The 20364-nt window shown below is 42.4% G+C and overlaps 1 protein-coding gene and 1 pseudogene across 4 annotated transcripts in view; one reads left to right on the plus strand and one right to left on the minus strand.

Annotated features, from left to right (window-relative positions):
- PSMA6 (proteasome 20S subunit alpha 6) overlaps positions 1-19821 on the minus strand; it is a 32474-nt gene extending 12653 nt beyond the window's left edge. The window contains exon 1 of one of the 4 annotated variants that reach the window (XM_027570907.2): positions 7297-7566. In XM_027570907.2, the coding sequence (XP_027426708.1) occupies positions 7297-7372 (76 nt within the window). In that variant the 5' untranslated portion in view covers positions 7373-7566. Of the gene's footprint in view, positions 1-7296; positions 7567-19704 lie in introns of those variants that run through there. The other 3 variants (XM_027570910.1, XM_027570911.2, XM_027570909.1) reach the window with 3 other exon arrangements.
- LOC113909578 lies at positions 17776-18232 on the plus strand (annotated as a pseudogene).
- Positions 19822-20364: the final 543 nt, after the last annotated feature.

Consider the following 20364-nt stretch of genomic DNA (forward strand, 5'->3'; position numbering starts at 1 on the left):
CATTACAGAAATAAGGCAATATTAAGAACAGCCATTTATATACAGATGATTCTTTTATCTGGGTCACTATCCTTGACCTTGCCTAATTTCAGCACCACATTTCCAAACGCCTGCTGTCTATTATTACCCAATTGCTCAGAACATGATTTTGGCCTAAGAAATAATCCATCTATGGCTGTAGAGGGATATCAGTTTGCAACATTTACCAACTCTCCTCTTATGTTATATTTTTCGTTTACAAACCCGATCTTTCCTGTATCTTTGCTTCTTCATGTCCTGCCTCAAGTGCCCTTTCACTCTTATCTCCGCTTAGCCAGCGCTTGTCCTTCCTCCCCAAGCCTCTTCCAGCTCCCACGGATACTTTCTGATTATCCCAGATGGGATCCTTCAACCACTTCTCTGAATTTCTATAGCACTTCTTATTTCACCGCTAGTTTTAGCATTTAGTAGTGTGTATTTTGCCCCTCCACATTCAGATTGGAGAGTGAAATAAAGTAGGAACCAAGGAAATTTAAAATTACATTTGCAACCAATATATACTAAATTGAAGGTTGGCCATGGGCCCAATCCAGCTTACTCAAAGTTGGTTTAAAATGCAGGGTTTTCTAGGAAGGTTTTACAAGTCAGATAAAATAAAATCAGAACTTAAGTTTTTCTCAGGAAAAAAAAACTGGTGTAACACTTGACCCTCATTTTTTTTTTAAGATTTATTTATTTGAGAGAGAAAAAGCACACATGCGTGTAGGTACGCACAAGCTGGGAGGAAGGGGCAGAGGCGGGGGGGGGGGGAGAAGCAGACTCCCTGATTAGTGCTCATCTCATGACCCTGAGATCTCTGAAGACCTGAGCCAAAACCAAGTCAGACACTCAACCTACTGTGCCACTCAGGCACCCCAACCCTCATCACCTAGGGCTGACACATGTTTTGCGTTTTTCACAGTTTCCACCACTCCTTGTCATATATCACCCAGCCTCTTTCATTCATTTACACTACTTATCTGATCTGCTTAAATAATGTAAAAAGATTAAAAAATAATGCATTAGATAAAAGTCATAAAAGATAGAGCTACCCCCATCACTACATAAATAAAATTTTGTCCCACAAAATAAAAAATATTTTACATATAAAAAATGCTTCTCACTAGAGAATACAACTGTGAATTTGCCAGGATTCATTAAAGGAGTCCTCTACCTCCCTATGTAGATTAGTGTTGTCAAATACAATAGTCATCAACCACATGTAGCTAATGAGCGCGTGAAATGTGGCTAATGCAACCGAGGAACTGATTTTTAATTTAAAATTCTTAGGTAAGAATACCTTTTCATCTCCTACTTCTCTGAACTTCCCTTCTCAGTCTCTTTCACTGCATTTACCTCCTCAGCCAGGTCCTTAAATACTGGTATTCCCCAGGATACTATCATTTCTCCCTATCCTGGGTTGATTTTATCCTATATAATCACTACTAACTGTGTCATCTTTAGCTCTGAACCCACACTTGCAAATGACTTTCTCCCACAGGCATTTCTGAAAATTATTCTTCTCTGTATACCTGCTTCTTTACAGTCTTTATCTCAACAGTTTTACTAACCGCTCGAGCTACAAACCCGGGTACCATCCTTGACTTCCTCTTCTCTCTCAACAGAGAAATATTCATTCGTATCTAGGATTTGCTTTAAAATACTCTAACAGAGAGGGGGCAAGCGTATGGGAAAGGGAATAAAGAGAAAACAAGACTGACAAAATGTTCACAACTGATGAAGCTGGGTGATGGGTATATAAGGGTCATCATACTATTCTATGTACTTTTGTTTGGAATTTTCCATAATCAAAATTTTAAAAATAAAACTCAAGAGTCTCCTCTTCTCCACCCTTTCTCAGTACCTTAGTTCACTCATTAGGGCTTACATGGATTATGGAACAAGTCTCTCCTAATTGGCCTTCCTGTCATCAGTCCCTTTCTACTCTAATTCTACTCAACTCTCCCGCTACCTTACTTAATAGTCTTGTCATTTTTCTTCCAGCTACGTCCAAAACTCAAGCAGCAAAGTCCAAACCCTACCACGGCACCCAGATCTCTTCACAACTTGCTACCATCTGCTCTTCCAGTTGGCTGTTTATGCTCTGCCTATCCTGACTGACCTAGGCACTGATTCCCCCAATTTCTTTAATCAATTCACCTTCTCTGTCGAATCTTTCCTGGCTGTGTCACTTCTTTTTTCTTTCTTTCCTTCTTCCCCTTTTTTTTTTTTTTTTTGAGTAATCTCTATACCCAACATGGGGCTCAAACCCATATCCCCAAGATCAAGAGCCACACGCTCCCCTGACTGATCCAGCCAGGCGCCCCAGGTGTCACTTTCAATAGTAACCTTCCTGTACTGTTATTTTAGTACTCACCATGCTGCACTGTATTTTTCAATAAAATTTTGTATAAATCCCCATAACATTACCACCATAAAATATTTTGTAATAATTTCCAGAAAAATGGAAGCTGCTGGAGTAAAGAATCTCGAGAAAGCATAATAACGACAGTATCCTCTAAAGAAATACTGGTAGGGTAAAAATATGATAGTTTACAGCATAAGTGAGGATGAAGGCCAATTAAGAAAAAAACAGAACAGCATAAGGGGAGCATTTAAAAGCTGTATTTGTTTTTTTAAAGCCAGAATTAAAATGTCGGAAATATTAATTAAACACTACTTCCATCACTAAAGACTGGGGTTTTGGGGTTTTTGGATAAAATTTCAGAAACTTACAAACAAACACTATTACATTAATCTCCATAATCTGTTCTTGAATGTCCAAAATTATGCAAGACAATGATAACTGATAGCCCATTTCCCATTTTAAATGGAATAAGTTATAATGAATTACACTCAATTCCAAGCCTCCATATTTCTTAAATTGTAACTTAAATACACAGTAAAATCCCTATTTTAGGTATATTATATATATATATATTAGGTTGAACCATGAGACAGCCATTTTTATAGGTAAAAAAAAGTCAAACATCAGCAGTTTCATATGGTTCAACCTAACAATAAATCATTAGGTTTGAATGTACATTGCCTCCTTGACCACAAACAAAATGGTAAATAAATCACTGTTTTGTACAGAGACTTCTCTTTCCCAGTAATCTCTTATTCACTTTGTTTCTTTCCTTATACTTTTCCCCAACACTTTCCCAACTTTCTTGGGAGTCATTTGTATAATACTAGGAAAAAATGGGGGCTCAATATAAAAGATACCGAGGCAAAAGTGTTGAGGACAAGCACAATGCCAGACAATGGCTCATAGTATGACCTCCTCAGTGTGACGTTAGCAACAACAGAGATGCACATCCCCTTACGGACACTGGCTTTGCAAGGCCTCTATAGGTAATTCTGAGGTTCTGCCAATTATAAGACTATAACTCAAGATTTTTCCCGCCCATAATTTTGTTTGAAATGCTGTACTAAGCTTTGAAAGATAATGTTTTTTCCCCCCACATAAACTTAGGCTGGAAAAATAAAAATGAATTGAGAGATCTATACATTCTGTGAAGTTTAGTTATTAAAAAGAACCGGTTGTTCTACTGCGGCAAGGCAGGTATTCTACAGAATATGTCTCTATTTAATTTCAAAGCTGCGTGCTAGAAACTTTTTGTTAAGATTTTTGGAAGCTGTTCATTCTTTGGTCTTCCCCAACCTTGTAACCTAAATGGAAAGTGCATCTAGTTTCATAGTGCCACCTAATATTACCCTCTTTAATACCATGATCTTGGGGCGCCTGGGTGGCTCAGTTGGTTAAGTGTCCGACTCTGGGTTTTGGTTCAGGTCATGATCTCAGGGTTGTGAGATCGAGCCCCACAACAGGCCCTGTGCTCAGCGCAGAGTCTGCTTGAGATTCTCCATCTCTGCCCCACCCCCTGCTCAGGTGCTCTCTCTCACTCTCAAATAAATAAAATCTTAAAAAACAAAACAAAAACACCCTGATCTTTAAGCAGGTGGGGTCATTAGAAATTTTGGCACTGGCATGGGAATGGGGGGATGAATATGAGGTTTGAAAACATAGCAGTGCTTGATCTCATTATTTTTTTGTGTAGTTATAATACATATGTATTTATGTATAGACACATATTTCATTTCAAATCTAACTCAAAGAGGGCATGAGAAGTCTGGGTTCAGAAATACTACTTTAAAATGAATATTTTTTTTTTTAAGATTTTTATTTATTTATTTGAGAGAGAGAGAGAGAATGAGAGGCAGAGAGCACGAGAGGGAAGAAGGTCAGAGGGAGAAGCAGACTCCCTGCTGAGCAGGGAGCCCGATGTGGGACTTGATCCTGGGACTCCAGGATCATGACCTGAGCCGAAGGCAGTTGCTTAACCAACTGAGCCACCCAGGCGCCCCAAAATGAGTATTTTTTTTTTATAGCAAACGATGCAAACAATAAGTACTCGGTCCATTATCAGCCACTGAGCACTTACTATGTGACAGATACTGTTCTATGTACATTACATCCATTAAGTCATTAAATCCTTAGAGCCCTGTAAGCCCTATTATTTTCATGAAGAAAAGTTCTCATAGTTGGTATGGAGCAGGACTTGAACCCAGGAATCCTAGCTTCGATACCAATGCCAGACTGGTATTTCTAGATTAGAAAACTGTCCTCTCCAGTCTATTTCTACTAGTCCATTTCTTTCCTATTCCTTATCAATATGCTCCCTTAGATGCAAAGAGTTAATGCTCATATCCACCTGGCAGGCAAATTCAAGTGCCATTCCTCTCCCCTCCCGTGCCAGATCTATCCAGCAAAGAATCAGCAAGCAGAAGAGAAAAGCCTGAGAGTAATCAGGTTTACTTTGTCCCACCTGGACCTTAGTTTCCCCACTGATACCTTGGGTAATTTCTGAAGTTAGATTTCAAAGCTAGGGGCTCTGTGTATAGCTCTACAGTTTTTCTACACACACCCACACCCACACACCCTTGAATACATTCATTAAAAGAAATTTTTCCATAGTTACTGAAGAGTACAAATGCACAAATGACAATAAAAAATCTTTCTCTTACTCCCTGGGAGCAAACACTGTCAACAGTTTGTTTATAATTATGGTTAGCATTGTAACTTTAAGTTTATACCTTTATTTTTTGATTTATCAATTTTAGATTACATTTATCTTTTGAGTACCAACTATGGAAGATGAGGAGCATACACTCACCTTTCCATTAATCTTTCCTTCCCTGTTATTTCCCCATTTTTGCTATATTATTTTCCCATTATCAAGGTTAACATTTGCACTCGTAGTTCTTATATGCTTTGTCTCTGGTAGATTCTAAAGTTTATAAACTCAAACAGCATTTACAGTATTATCATAATGTACAATTATTTCACGAGAGAACGAAGCATGGATGGACCATAAAAAAGGAAATATTCCATGTCTACAAAGCTACTAATCTAACAGACCAAAACAAAACAAGAGCCAAATAATCAAACAGGCATCTAATAACCTTTACTGATCACTTATACTGTGCTAAGTACTCTACATATATCTCATTTAGTCCTCAAAACAACCACACAAGAAGGAATTATTAACCCAACTTTGCGAACAGAAACTAAGGCTAACGTTATATATCACTTGCCCAAATTGGCTAGTATGGAGCACGCAGGGATCTTAATCCAGGTATGGCTCCAGGGCCTCAACGCTTCACCAATATACTGCTTGCTCATACTAACTATTCTTTCACTTTCCTTTTCCTAGCAATGTCTAATTAGTGCCCTGATAGCAGAGACAATGTGTTACTCAACAAGGCAGACCTGAAAAGTCATCCTGTCTATATATTAAGTTTGTTTTGGACCACATGTTTTATTCCAAATTTAAAAAAATTATTTAACTGACACTCTATCCAGCCTTTCTACTCACCAAATCTGGGATGCATTAAAAACTATGTTTTATGGCTGGATTTCACAATATGGTATAGAAAAGCAAACTGTAGATCTGACTTTTCCTGTTTCACATATTAAAAACCACAAAATAGAACATTCAAAGCAGTGACCCAAAAGAGAAAAATTCTTTAAGACTCGGGAAAGAAACTAAAAATGAAATTTTCTTGAGGATACAGTTATCATTTCTCTTGTTTGATCCTATTTTTCAATTGGGGATGAGTTAAAAGGGTTACCGAATTACCCTTGTTTCTTGCTACATTATATATAGTATGTAGCCATATACAGGATAAGTTTCATTCCAAGTTATCTTTAAATCTAATTCTAAAAGTTACAGGTGAAGAGAACCTCATTTATATGCCAACTCTCTCCTTATGATTTCCAAGCACAGATATTACTGTCCTCCCCAAAGCACTGAGGTGCTAAACTCAGTCAAAAAATCAAAGGACTACGGGGCCAGATATAAATCAGATTCTCCAGATGCTAAATTCTCTATGGCAAGAGGTTAAGGATCCGGGTTATAATTATAATCTAAACGCTGACAGCACTTCCAACAAAATATATTGTTATGTTGAATAATGATAACTACTTTAGGGTTTATTTCCACTAAAGCTGTTCTTCAGGAAACAGCTAGTTCACAGTACCTCACCTACAATTCAGAACCAGCTTTTAAACTATTTAGAAACATCCAGATGTGGGAAAAGGGGATGCTAGTTTCTCTAGAACTGACAACCACTCACTCAATCTGCCAGTTTTCCAAAGATGTCCTGCACCCTGTAGGTACTTTTAATCTGACCTTATTTTTCTTTTTATTCGTTTGTTTACGTATCTGTCACTCCCTTTCAGCTATGACCGTAGTACAGGAGAGAGTGTGACATCTCTGCATCCCCTAGGACCAGCACAGCGTCTGGCACATAAAGGTTCTAAATGCCCGTGTGGAATTGACTACGATAAGGAAATGCATGTTGCAAACAAAGGAAAACGGAGAGAAGCGTTTCAATGGCAAGGTTAAGGAGCCAATTATCCTTTAGAGAAGTAGAGACGTTGGGCCCACCCAGGCCAAAATATAACACGTGAAGAGGCGTCAGGAAGCGAGAGTCAGGAATTGCAGTCCTACCTTCCTTAACTCTTTATTGTGTCCAGGCGGTGCGGCCGCTCACCCCAAAGAGCCCGAGGCCTTCAGCCATCGGGCTCCCGATCCCTGCCTCCACGCAGGGGTGGGAACACCATGGGATTGTACCCTGCCTCCGCCTTTCTCCCGTCCCAGCTCCGGCCATGCCTCAGCCGCGGACTACACTCCGGCCGCGTCTGGCTGCTCCAGGCCATACCATGACAGAGCAATTCGAGTGGACCAAAGGTAGACTCGGTTCACTCACCTACTTGGTAGAGCCGGCCCTCGGGTGAAAAAATGGTAATGTGGCGGTCAAAACCAGCGCTGGAACCACGGGACATGTCGGCGAACCCACTACTTCAAGCACTGTCTCTGAGCCCCGTAGCTCCCGCACCAGGCGTACAAATCCCCCCGGAAGTTGCAACGACTGCTTCCGGGGCACCGGCCGGCCTCATCCGCTCTTGCGCGCCGAACTCACGACTCTAGCGCCCGTTCAGGCGCGGAGAGAGCTCCGAGGCCCCACCCCTGCTTGGGGTGGGGAAAGCAGAGGGAGGTCTTCGGTGCGCGCTTGCGCCAGCCCCACGTCCGAGCGCTGTACAGATACCAGGTGAAACTCGGGTTGTGGCGTTCTGCAGCTTTCCTCTGGAATGTGAATTGACCATAGCAAGGACGAAAAGGATTTCTGGGGGCCCAGAGTAGTGATCTACCTACCCGTGGGACCTAAATGGATGGTGTATTTAAGTCCCTCGTTAGTTTTGGGACGTGTATATCCAGCTTGTGTCTAGATTGCTGGCGTTGTTCCTAATCTATACCCACCCACTTTCCTTCCTACTACAGGGGAAAAATGGGTTGCAGCCGCTGCGGCAGTAACCGTTAATTTTAGGTACAGAAGGGAGCGGGTTCTGGTAGGCACTGGAAAGAGCAGAATTTTCTGTCCAGGCAAGATCCTTTTGGCCACCAACCCCGACAGTTTGTCTTAGAGGTGGAACAGGAAATATAGGAGTAGTGGAGGAATCATGAAGTTAAGTTGCCTTGATTGATTATGAAGAACAAAAAGGAGAGGGCGTATAGCAGGCTGTTGTTTAAACTGATGGGAGTAATTCCAAGCGAACTGGGTAGCTCAGGGAAAACAGCAGGTGGCCTTTCAAATCGTAAAATTGTGCCTATTTTGACTTTTCCCGCAGGCACACTCCTATTTAGCCAATATAAAATGCAAAACATGACGTTAGGCTAGTGTCGCCCCCCCCCATATAGTTTGTGCACTAGGAAAGCCAGTTATTGCCAAGGTTTCTAGCTCTTTAGTGCCTGCTGTAAGTAATACTAAAGTAGGGATTCTTACCTCCTTAATGTATTTTCTCCTAAACTCACTTTGCATTTAAAGGAAAAAGATGTATAAGAACCTCTCAAGGAGTTTCTTAAGCTCCAATTCTCAAGAATGTTTTTTAAAAATAAACTATTTTATTAACCTGAAAAAAAATCCAAAACTGAAACCTGATTTAGAAAATACTAAATGCAGGGGTGCCTGGGTGGCTCAGTCGTTAAGCGTATGCCTTCGGCTCAGGTCATGATCCCAGGGTGCTGGGATCGAGCCCCGCATCGCGCTCCCTGTTCAGTGGGAAGCCTGCTTCTCCCTCTCCCACTCCCCTTGCTAGTGTTGCCTCTCTCGCTGTGTCTCTCTCCGTCAAATAAATAAAATATTAAAAAAAAAAACACTAAATGCAAACAGCGTCTCTGGCACACAGGGTACTTTCCAGCTCTGGCTAATTTCCAAGTGTACTGATAAAAGTTGTCCCTTGCTTCTGGTTCAGGTCTCTACCCTCAGGACCAACTCCTCCTGACCTTTTCAGTGCTTTTTCCCCCCCTCACACTCTGAGCAACCTTAGTGTACTGTAATTCCCAAACTGCCTGAATAGTCATAAAGAGTTCTCTGTTAGGCTGCTAAGGAGGGTCAACTCATTTCGTCCCACAGCCCCTCTATATTGATGTCTCCCAAACCTAGGTCTCTAACTGGGCCCTTCTCTGGAGCGAAGTCTCTCTCTCTCTCTCTCTCTCTCTCTCTCTCCTTTTAAGATTTATTTGTTTATATGAGACAGAGAGAGAGAATGGGGGGGCAGGGGGAGAGCAGGAATCCCAAGCACACTCCCTGCTGAGGGCAGAGCGGGACTCGGGGCTCCATCCCAGGACCCCGGAAACCCCAGGGATCATGACCTAAGCCAAAATCAAAAGTTGAATGCTCAACCGACTGAGCCACTGAAGCGCCCCATGGAGCACGGTCTTACCTAATTGGCTGTGGGATGTTTTTTACATTGAGACACATGGTACCTTAAAATCCAGGGTGTTAAAACAGCTCATCATCTCTTCTCCCACCAAGCCAGTTCCTGCCCCATGTACCACACTTTACAAGTCCTCAGAGCCAAAACCTTGATGCAGTCTTCAATTCCCCAAAACTTCTTACTCTGTCCCTATATAATCCTGATCATTCTTTATTCTGCTTTTTTTTTCTGTTCTGTAATTCGTAATTTTGTTCACTATTTATTGTGCCCCCCACCCCCCACTAAGCTCCATGAGGGCAAAAATCTTTGTGTTGTTCATAGTATAGCTCAGGCAACTTGAATAATGTTGAGCATAAATGTTAGTCGAATGAATGAATCCCTTACAGCATAAGGGTTAGAAGTGCATCCTTTTCTATTTAAACCTGAATTTAAATGCCATCTGTGACAGTTACTAGATATGTGACCTTATGCAAACTCCCTAAGTCTGGATTCCCTTATCTATTAAAACTGGGTAAGATTCACTTTATGGAGGCTGCTGTGAGGATTAAATAAGAGAAGGCAAGTGAAGTACTAACAAAGTAACAAAGTACTAACTAGCGCATAACAAGTGCTCATGAGGGGCGCCTGGGTGGCTCAGTCGTTAAGCGTCTGCGTTTGGCTCAGGTCATGATCCCAGGGTCCTGGAATCAGCCCCACATCAAGCTCCCTGCTCAGTGGGAAGCCTGCTTCTCCCTCTCCCACTCCCCCTGCTTGTGTTCCCTCTCTCGCTGTCTCTGTCAAAAAAAAAAAAAAAAAAAAAAAAGATTGTGAAAGTTCTTTATAAGGAAAGTCACCATTTCAGAGCACTTAGGCATTTGTCATTAAAAAAAAAAAGTGCTCATGAAACAGTTGCCCTTATTGTTGCTTTCCCGTCTGTTCAGTTACCAAATCCTGTTGACTATTCCTATGGGATAGGATAGATCTGCTTTTCATTCCCACTGCTACTCTCTGAATTTAGACCTTTTTCCCAGTTTGTCTGATCTGGCACATAGTCTCTTCTTGTTGATCCACACTCTTTGAAAAAATCATCTTTTTCTGGAGCAAGATCTCAATTGGGTTGCTTCTCTCCCTAGATTTCTTTACGCTACTGAATAAAATAGTCTTTTGCTTAGAGTTCAGAGTCTTCTACAAAATGACCTGTACCTGTGTTTTCAGCCTTCTGTTTCTACTTCATCCACTTATTTCTATCTATTATGTTAGAATTTGAGATGTTTCCACCGAGGCAAGTGAATTCCTCTGGGAAATCTTTCAGAAAGCCAAAACCCTTGCCGATTCCACTGCTGAGAGAAATCCCCTGGAAGCAGACTGAATATGTGCCACTGGGTACCAAGCAGCAGCTAACCTACTCACCCAGGTGGACTTCCCCCCCAGGGTGGAGAAGCTTTCGCCAAAGTCGTCAATGCCCTTGCAGCTTTAATACAGGCCTATGGGGGCAGACTTGCTGTGTCTGTGTGGAAAGTTTGATCTTCCTCTCTGTGGGGCCACCAAGTTAGACTTTTTGAAATGACTTTCTGGTTTTTTGAAAAATTTTAGAGATGACTTGACATCTTGTGAGTCTTGGAAAATCTCCTGGGGGGGCCTCCATTTGGCAAGGCCCACATTCTCCCCTGGGGGTGGAGGTAGGTGGAAGGTTGGGGTTACCCACAAGGCAAAGGTAAAAAGTGGCAGCGTGGATTCCCAGTGACCGACTGCAGACATGCTGAATCACATGGTGTTTAAAGGCAAGATAAGAATTTCGCCCTGAGCTTAAGTTGCTCTGCTGGCAGTTCAGTGAGCCAGGTAATACAAAAATGAAGCTAATCTCTGTTTCCATGTGATATTGGCAGATGCTGAAACACGATGCCCTGTGAGTTAGCCATAAGCACTGGTAATAGGGTACTTTAGGAGAGTCAGGATTTCTTGATGTTAAGGGACCCCAAAGATCAACAGCAGCCAGGACAGAAGTAACAATGTAGCAGCTTGGGTGAGCGGTAGGAGGGAGGCAGACCTCTACCCACCTCTCTGGCCACACTTACCAATCAGGTGCTCCTGGGGGTACTGAGGGCAAGAACCTGGCTGTAATTGTAGCTTTACCTATTTGTATCTTCCTCACAACAGTCTCAGTCTTGCAGCTCTTCCTGCACCCCAGTAGCTATGGGTGGCTGCCTGAGAGTTGTCATTCTGGCTGAGTCTCCGAGGAGGAGAAAAATGATTTCTCTATACTTCAGTTCTACAACTTATGGGCAACAGAGGGCAAATGAAGCACCAAATGTGGGGTGGAGTGTGCTTCTGTGACTTACGTGAGGCCCTTGTGAAAGTTCTTCAAATCCTTTACCTGACCAGATTCCAGAAAAGCAACACTCCCCTGCCCCCTTGCCCATAACATTTGGTGTGGTTCTCATCCTCCAATAGCAACAGTGGGGACAAGATGATGTCTATCAACAGAGCAGTCACAAACTGTCATTTCCTTTCTGCTCCAGCCTTTCCTTACCAGTCAATATCATTCTGTGCCTGGATTCTCTTAGTCATCACCAATAATGAGAATGCTGTCCTTTGATTTGAAAGGGAATTAACCTGCATCAGCCTAACCCAAAGGACATTTAACTAAAATTACCCAGGAACCCTCTCCCCTCCTATAGAGCAAAACCTTTTTTTTTTTTAGAGCCAAAACCTTTAGTTTTCAGTTCACCCTTGATTTTTAGCTATAACAACTTCAGTAGTATCCTCTTACAACTTTTGATGTTTCTTTCATTTTCCCAAACTCCCCTTAAATGAAGACCAAATGGCTCGACTGATGTCTTGTTTCTGGAAGCCAAAGATCTTGAGAAAAACTGAGCATTCTCACAGGTCTCCCCAGATACTGGAAGTAGCAATGGAAGACCCCAGCTGGCTTGGGCTTAACCGTTGGTGGTTTTTAACATACAACTTCCCCTTAGGCATGATAACACAGGAAGCCCTTCATAGCTTGAGAGAACAGCAAATGTTCCAGTGAAAAATCAGAAGGGGAAGGGAGGGGCCAGAGTCTCAAACATGGTCAGGCTCTGCTCTGAGTGTCAGAAGCACTGAATTACAATCTGAGCCTTGCCACAGACTACCTGATGACCATGAACCTCGGTTTCCCCTCTCAAACAGGTAAGCATGCTGTACCCACCTTAAAGGCATAGAGAAAAAAAAAACTAACCACTGCAGTGAAAATAAGCCACCTAATAGACTTGAACTCAGCTTAGAGCTCTCTTTGTGAAGGGCGGGGTGTGGGGGGCACTGGTGAATAAGGACCGGACTGTTGGCTATTGCTTTGATCTCTCCCTAGTACAGAAGGAAACCAAGTACCACGCCAAACTGCACTGCACTCTGCTATTGTTCAGAAGTGAAAGTCTATTTTCCTAGCTTAGAAAGCAGCCAGTTCTTACCCACCCTGTCCCACACACATGCAGCTTCACCCACGGCTGTGGACGGGGATGGGAACTGTAAGCATCAATCAGTTCATTGATAAGATTTTCATGCCCATCCTCTTGGGGTCTTTATGAATGTTATTTAACTTTATTCACTCTGCTCACCACTCTCACCCTTACCCTCATTCCAGCCCCCTGGTCAGGTGGGGAAAGGTAGGTACAGAAGTTGGCCAGGCACCAAGAGAGTGAGTTAAGAACAGAGAGGAAATAAGACTCAACAGCCTTCCCTTTAGCCTAAAGACACTTCCTCTTCCTTGAGGTTTCCTAATTGACTTCCTCTAATTCCTATTTTCTTACCACAAAATTAAGTCATCTCTGACTTAAGAGAGCCAGGCTCTCTTGGGGTAATGGGGGAGAGAACAAATGAGTGAGATTTCTGATCATTCTAACCAATATCTTCAGTCATTAATTTAGGAACTAGTTCTTAAGAAGCTAATTATTGGTGGGAAAGCAAGAGAGTGCTCCAATCTTATTTTCTCCTTGCTTTGAAATGACATGATGAACCTCAGCTGAGGTCCCCAGACTTCACCCAGAGTGCATTTCGTCCACAGTGGTGAAACAAAGGAAACTTTCAAAAATCAACCAGACAACAGATCTAAAACATTTCCGAGATAGAAAATTCTGGAATGATGTCTTACAGGTGTAGAGCAAATTTCATTCCAGTTATCACAGTGCCATATACATAGTAGATGCCTAATAAATACTGAATTCATTTAAGACATTGGGGGTTTAAATGGTAATGAATACAGAGTGTGGCATTGAGAAATTATTTCCTGAAGATCAGCCAAAGCGTCACACACCAGAGACTATATTCTTGAGTTAGCCAGTTCACACACAAATTACCATGGAGCAAGAGGGGAATTCACTCAAAAGAGAAGTGGGAACTGGAGGTGAAAATCAGGAAGACATTTTCAGACAACTTCCCCAAAGTCATTCAGCAAACATGTATTGAGCCCCTTCTATGGGTAAGAAGCTGGGCGGGCTGCTCTGGGAGACACACAGATGAACCAGATGGGGGCCACACCAGAGTTCAGTGGGGAAGATGAAACGAATGAAAGCAACACTACCTACCATGAGGCAGATCATGATACATAAGGTCAAGTCTAACAGAGCACTGTAAATGGGAAATCACCTTGGGCCATAGGGAATGTAAGTCGCCTGCTGGAAGAAGTGTATCTGAGCTCAGCTTAGGAGGACAAGAACTCTGACAGTTGTGTTAGTGGTTAGGAGCAGTGGGAGTGGCACCACGATGCAACATGGAGTGGCATGAAAACAGAAGCAGAAGAAGAAAAAAGAGCCTGTGTTTAGGACATGGTAATGGCCTACCTTGACTAGGACTCACAAATGTTCTAGATTAGGATACAAATGCATGGAGGAGGCCTTGATTGCCTAAGCTAAGGAACTTAGAGGCTCTGGTTGGAAAGCAATGGGGAGACATTGAATGCTTTTGAGTTAGGGAAGCAGCATGATTAGAATTGTGCTCTGGGACTATAAACGTGGTGGCAGTGTTTATGATCAACTATACATGGGGATATCAAAAAGGAGCCTATTGCTAATAGTCCAAGTGAAAGTTTCTGAAGTCCCGAACTGGGGTAGCTGTCATGAGAACGGAAGGGAAAGAATATTTGCAAGAGAGTTTTCAATTTCTCTCCACCCATTGTGAAAAGTAATATACTCTTCAAAGCAGTGCTATTTGTAATAGGCAAAAACTGGGAGCTTTTTAAATGCCCATCAACAGCACAATCAATAATTTGTGGTGCATTCACATTACAAAATATATTTTTTAAAGATTTTATTTATTTATTTATATGATGGAGAGAGACACAGTGAGACGGGGAACACAAGCAGGGCGAGTGGGAGAGGGAGAAGCAGGCTTCCCGCTGAGGAGGGAGCCCAATGCGGGGCTTGATCCCAGGACCCTGGGATCATAACCTGAGCCGAAGGCAGACGCTTAACGACTGAGCCACCCAGGCGCCCCACACTACAAAATATTGTAGAATAACAAAAATGAATGAAATACAATTACATGCAACACTATGGATGGACCTCACCTACGACTGAAAGGAAGAAGCCAGCCACAGAAGAGCACATCCTGAATGATTCCATTTATATAAAGTACAAAATCATGCAAAATGAATCTATACTGTTACAGGATTAGATAGTGGTTAATTTTGTGGGGGCAAGGCAAGAAATGATGGAAGCAGGCATTTGGGTTCTAGTAACAGGCATGATGAACAGACTGTGATAAAACTACAATGTGATTCTTCTTTTCCCACTCTTTCTTGCCTCTACTTGAAAACTGGCAGGTCCCATTACTTCTCTGTTCCTTAGATAATATGCAATGCTATGGTCACTTTAAATAACAAAGGCAGTCTCAATCCAGAAACAGTTCCAGAACAATAAAAATTCCAAACAGCACTGCATCATTTCTAATCTGTCTAGACTCTAATCAAGTCTAATAATTTAATCTGGTTTCAGATTAAAGCCTCCAGTGGAAAGAGGTTGGGAGCATGGTTGGCTTTTCCTCCCTAATCACTCCTGGCTCAAAATTGTCCCTAGCCAAGGTGGAGGACGGCCAGTGGAGGGCTAGGATGGGGAGGGTAGGTCAGAATGGGTGGCTTAATACTTTCTAGGCCTAGCAGATGTTTAAAGCTGGTGTTTCTGGTGAGCCTGGCAGATGGTTACAGCTGATGCTCTTCTTTTGGCCACTCTTCTAGGCCCTTCAGTGGTTCTCTGCTGGGCCCATATATCTTTATATTTTGGCGGCCACTTGCAGCTCCTTCTTCAAGCCCCTGGGCATCTAGAAGTTCCCCTCCAGCCCAAGACAACCCTCTCCCCCTCCCACATCTGGCCCCCAGCACACCTTTCAAGGCAGAGCCCTCTCTGGTTCCCTTTCCGATGCCCCTTGTCAGCCCTTCTGTCATCTTCTATATTTGCAGGCAGACTCGGGCCCCATCCACAGAAGCTTCAGTGTTCTCAGACACCAGCACTGCAGGTGCTGGTCACCCATACTGCAGGAGGATCTCCAAGTCCTCCTACTGAGGCATCTTTCTTGGGGTCCTGGGATCAGAGGACACTCAAGGAACTCAGACTGGCAATGGCTCTCTCCAAAGAAACTTCTTTATCTTTTTCCTTCCTCAGACTCTTTTACATCTTTGGCCTGCCTAAGGGGCCAGAGGTTGTGAGGCAGATTCTCCTTTATTCTTTTTGTAAAATCTGCCTGTGGGGTATGTGCCTCACACGCACCGGGGAATCTTAGTGTCTACTATATTTGTGCCTCAGTGGAATATGGCACATACATTTAACACTTCCAGACTATGCGGACAAAAGAAGAAAGTAAAAATCATCCACAATTGTAACACCCAGAGATACCTATTAACATTTTAGAATAAAAAAATGTTATTTCTTTTTTTTTAAAGATTTTATTTATTTATTTGAGAGAGAGAGAGAATGAGAGAGAGCACAAGAGGGAAGAGGGTCAGAGGGAGAAGCAGACTCCCCGCTGAGCGGGGACCCCAATGTGGGACTCGATCCCGGGACTCCAGGATCAAGACCTGAGCTGAAGGCAGTTGCTTAACTAATTGAGCCACCCAGGCACCCCAAAAAATGTTATTTCTTTAAGATACTTTTCTCCAAGTGTCTCCTTCCTTCCTTCCTTCCTTCCTTCTTCCCTCCCTTCTTTTCTTCCTTCCTCCCTCCCTATTTAAAAAATGGGATCATATTAGACATACCATTTTGTAGATGCTTTTTGATTTAACCCATGCCAACACACAAAGAATCATTTTAATCACTGTAACATTTAAAATTATACCTACTTCTTCATTCCCTTGTTTTGAGCATTTAGTTATTTACAATGCTATTATTATTATCAATAACATTATTATGGATATCTTCATGTACAAAGCTTTTTTAAAAAAGAACTTTTTCTTTTGGAAACGTAGTCAAGAGTTGACAAGCCCACAACAGATATTTTGAAGGTAGACATCAACACGGTTTCCTAATTGAATAAGTATGCAAGTAAGGGGGAAGGAACAAGAAAAAAATAACAAAGTAAGGCAGGAAGTTGCTCTGTTGGGGTGAAGATGAGTGATTTACAAAGTGGTTGAGTTTGAGAGTCTGTAGGCTACCCAGGTAGAAATGCCTAACTGGGAAGAAACCAGAGGTAGAGACGGCACCTTCCTTTGAGACACTTGTCTATTAAACTAACCCCAGCAAGGCATGGTTTTGTCGGGCTACAAGCCTAACGGTGTTTGCAGTTAATGGGAAAAGAGCCAGTGGAAAGGGATTGACTGAATAGAACAAGGTCTCAAGTCACCAAGAAGGGACAGAATAGGGGCAAATAGAAAAAGTAACCTAGAAAAGAAAAGGGAGAAAGGCTCAGGATAGGAAAGTTATTGGAAAAGGCAAAAATTGCTGAAGAGGCTCATAACAGATGGCTTGTAGATCCTGGTTAAGTCATCTGCTGACAATGAGAATGGTGAGGTGATGACTCAGGACTTAGACTCAGAAGTGTTGCTGTATTATTATTTTAAAGCTAGAGCTCATTTGCTGCTACTTAAAATACTATTCAAAATATGGTATACAGCATTGCATCACTAGGTACACCAGACCCAAATCAGAATCTGCATTTTAAACAAGATCCCAGATGATCTATGCCCATTAAAGTTTGAGAAGTACTGCTGTAGCCCATCTTCCCCACTTAACAGAAAAGGAAACGGAAGTTCCAGGAGATAAGCTATTTTTCAAGTCAACTTTGCAAAGGTTGAGAGAGCTCCTTCAGGAAATTAATGGGAACTCAATGAAAGATGAAAACAAGAATCTTTAAATGGGAGTGAAGTTCCAGCTATATAGATTTCATGACTTTTTTAGCAATACTGGTGTGTAGGAATGAAGAGGAATGGTTTGGGGCTATGCAAATATGAGGCATATAAGGCACTGCAGGAGATGAAAGGAATGAAAGAATCTGCAGTGTTACTGGCTTTTTCCGTCTGGGCTGCCAACATGCCATCCAGACTGAGGAAGACCCGGAAACTTTGGGGCCACGTGAGCCACGGCCACGGCCATATCAGCAAGCACCGGCAAGCACTGGAAGCACCCAGGAGGCCGGGGTAATGCTGGTGGCATGCATTACCACAGGATCAACTTTGACAAATATCACCCAGGTTACTTTGGAAAAATTGGTATGAGACATTATCACTTAAAGAGGAACCAGAGCTTCTGTCCAACTGTCAACCTTGATAAACTGTGGACCTTGGTCAGTGAGCAGACACGGGTAAATGCTGCCAAAAACAAGACTGGAGCTGCTCCTATCATTGATGTGGTGCGATCGGGCTACTACAAAGTTTTGGGAAAGGGAAAACTCCCAAAACAACCTGTCATCGTGAAGGCCAAATTCTTCAGTAGAAGAGCAGAGGAGAAGATTAACGCAGTCCGGGGCGCCTGCGTTCTAGTAGCTTGAAGCCACGTTGGGGCAGGGGGATTCATTAGACGCTAACAAGTGCTTTTCAAAAAAAAACAAACAACAACAAAACAAAAGTGGGATGGGGAAGAAGGAAAGCAAACCTAAATGGGGACTGACAATTGAGGCCTTTAAAGTAAGGAAGGGATGGGCCTCAGAACACACCAATGAGCTGGTTGTTGGGATGAAGGAGTAGGGCGACTAAAGAGTTGTGGTCAAAATGACGAACTTGAGAGTTTGAAATTCTGAAGCTGGAACACTTTTAAGTAATTTAAAAGGTCCAGGTTGGCCATCTCACAGGGGGCCAATATGACCCAAATTTAAGAGATTAAGAAACGAGACCAAAATATGGGTGGTGTTGGAATCTCTGGGGATAACGGCAGTGGGTGGTAATAAAAAATCTACTGACACTTATAAAGACAAACTGTTCGACACTGATTTCCTCACATAAACTTCCCTTGGTGTGTCAATGGACAAAAAGAGCCATGTGATTTGCCTTAAAAGATAAAAAGCTCTTTATCTGTGTAAAGCAGCAATCCTTCCTGAGCCTCTCTTCAAAAACTTGGTCTGACTAGAGTTTATTTCTTTAGTAGTTGGGCATTAGAGGGCCTAACTTGGAAAAGACCCATTTCTTCAAAGATTTAACCACGCCTGCCAGAACAAGACTAAATGCCAAAGGACATGACCCTTCATTTGAGCCAATAGATATTATCAGATTGACAGCTTCCTGGAACACAAATTTCCTTCTGAACACAAGGAAGCCTTGAGGAGTTTATGAGTACACAGCTCTGCAAGTAGTATTTTATGGTATACAACAATGCCCTAGCTTAAATCGGCTGCCCCTCTTTAGGAATACACATTATTATGATTAGAGTAAATGAAGAAGAAGTGGCAGAAATACAAACAAAGTTGTTTTCATTTTCTCTCAGGTGAAAAAAAAATTACAAGAGGTTATAGAGAATGATCCTTTAAAAAATTATATATATGTAACAGGCATATAAATATATGTGCCTTAATAGCAATAGACAGCTCGGCTTTGGGGCAGAGGATAGAAAAAAAATGCAGCTTTGGATTCTATGATAAGGTCACTGAAAAGACTTAAAAACTCTAAGAATAATTTATTTTTTTAAAGATTTTATTTATTCATTTGAGACAGAGAGATACAGAGAGAGAGAGAGAGCATGAGCAGGGGAGAGGCAGAGGGCGAGGGAGAAGCAGGCTCCCTGCCAAGCCAGGAGCCAGACACGGGGCTCGATCCCAGGACCCTGGGATCATGACCTGAGCCAAAGGCAGATGCTTAACAATCTGAGCCACCCAGGTGCCCCAAGAATAATTTATTTTTAAAGACTTAGTAATAGGGACGCCTGGCTGGCTCAGTTGGTGGAGCATGCATCTTGATCTCAGGGTTAAAAAAAAAAAAAGACTTAGTAATACAGTACATCTTAAGCAACAAGTCTGGGCAGGGGACTTACCTTTGGGAAGACCTGCCATAACCACTTCCAAAGGAACCTATTTCCTGAAGGTGTGGAGGCCCATTCTCTTCTCCCAGGCTGGGTCACCGCTGTGCCTGAGACAGCCAAATGAACAGCAGAATTGTCAGGGAATTCCATTGGCACCTGTTAGGACACTGACATTCTCTGTTCTAATGTAGTCATAGAAAGCAAAAGAAATCTGTTTTAAGAATCGATTTTAAGGGCACCTCGGTGGCTCAGTCGTTAAGCATCTGCCTTCGGCTCAGGTCATGATCCCGGGGTCCTGGGACCGAGTCCCACATCAGGCTCCCTGCTCAGCGGGAAGCCGCCTTCTCCCTCTCCCACTCTCCCTGCTTGTGTTCCCTCTCTCACTGTCTCTCTCTCTCTCTGTTAAAAAATAAATGAAATCTTAAAAAAAAAAAAAAGAATCGATTTTAAGTATTTTGACGTGAACTCAACTTGATAGCAAGTAATGTTCTAGTCCAGCTGAGAGTGACAGGGCAATCTGACCTGGTTTCTTCAAAAATGAATTTATGTCTCTACCATATTAGAAATCAAAGTCCCTAGCAGTGATTTCTCAAGTATTTGCTTTTTGGGGCTGGATTTTAACTAACACCAAAGAGAAGACAGGGGTAATTATTTTTATTTTTTTAAAAGATT

This window comes from Zalophus californianus, chromosome 6 (genome assembly GCF_009762305.2).
Source record: "Zalophus californianus isolate mZalCal1 chromosome 6, mZalCal1.pri.v2, whole genome shotgun sequence".
In the NCBI taxonomy this organism is placed as follows: domain Eukaryota; kingdom Metazoa; phylum Chordata; class Mammalia; order Carnivora; family Otariidae; genus Zalophus; species Zalophus californianus.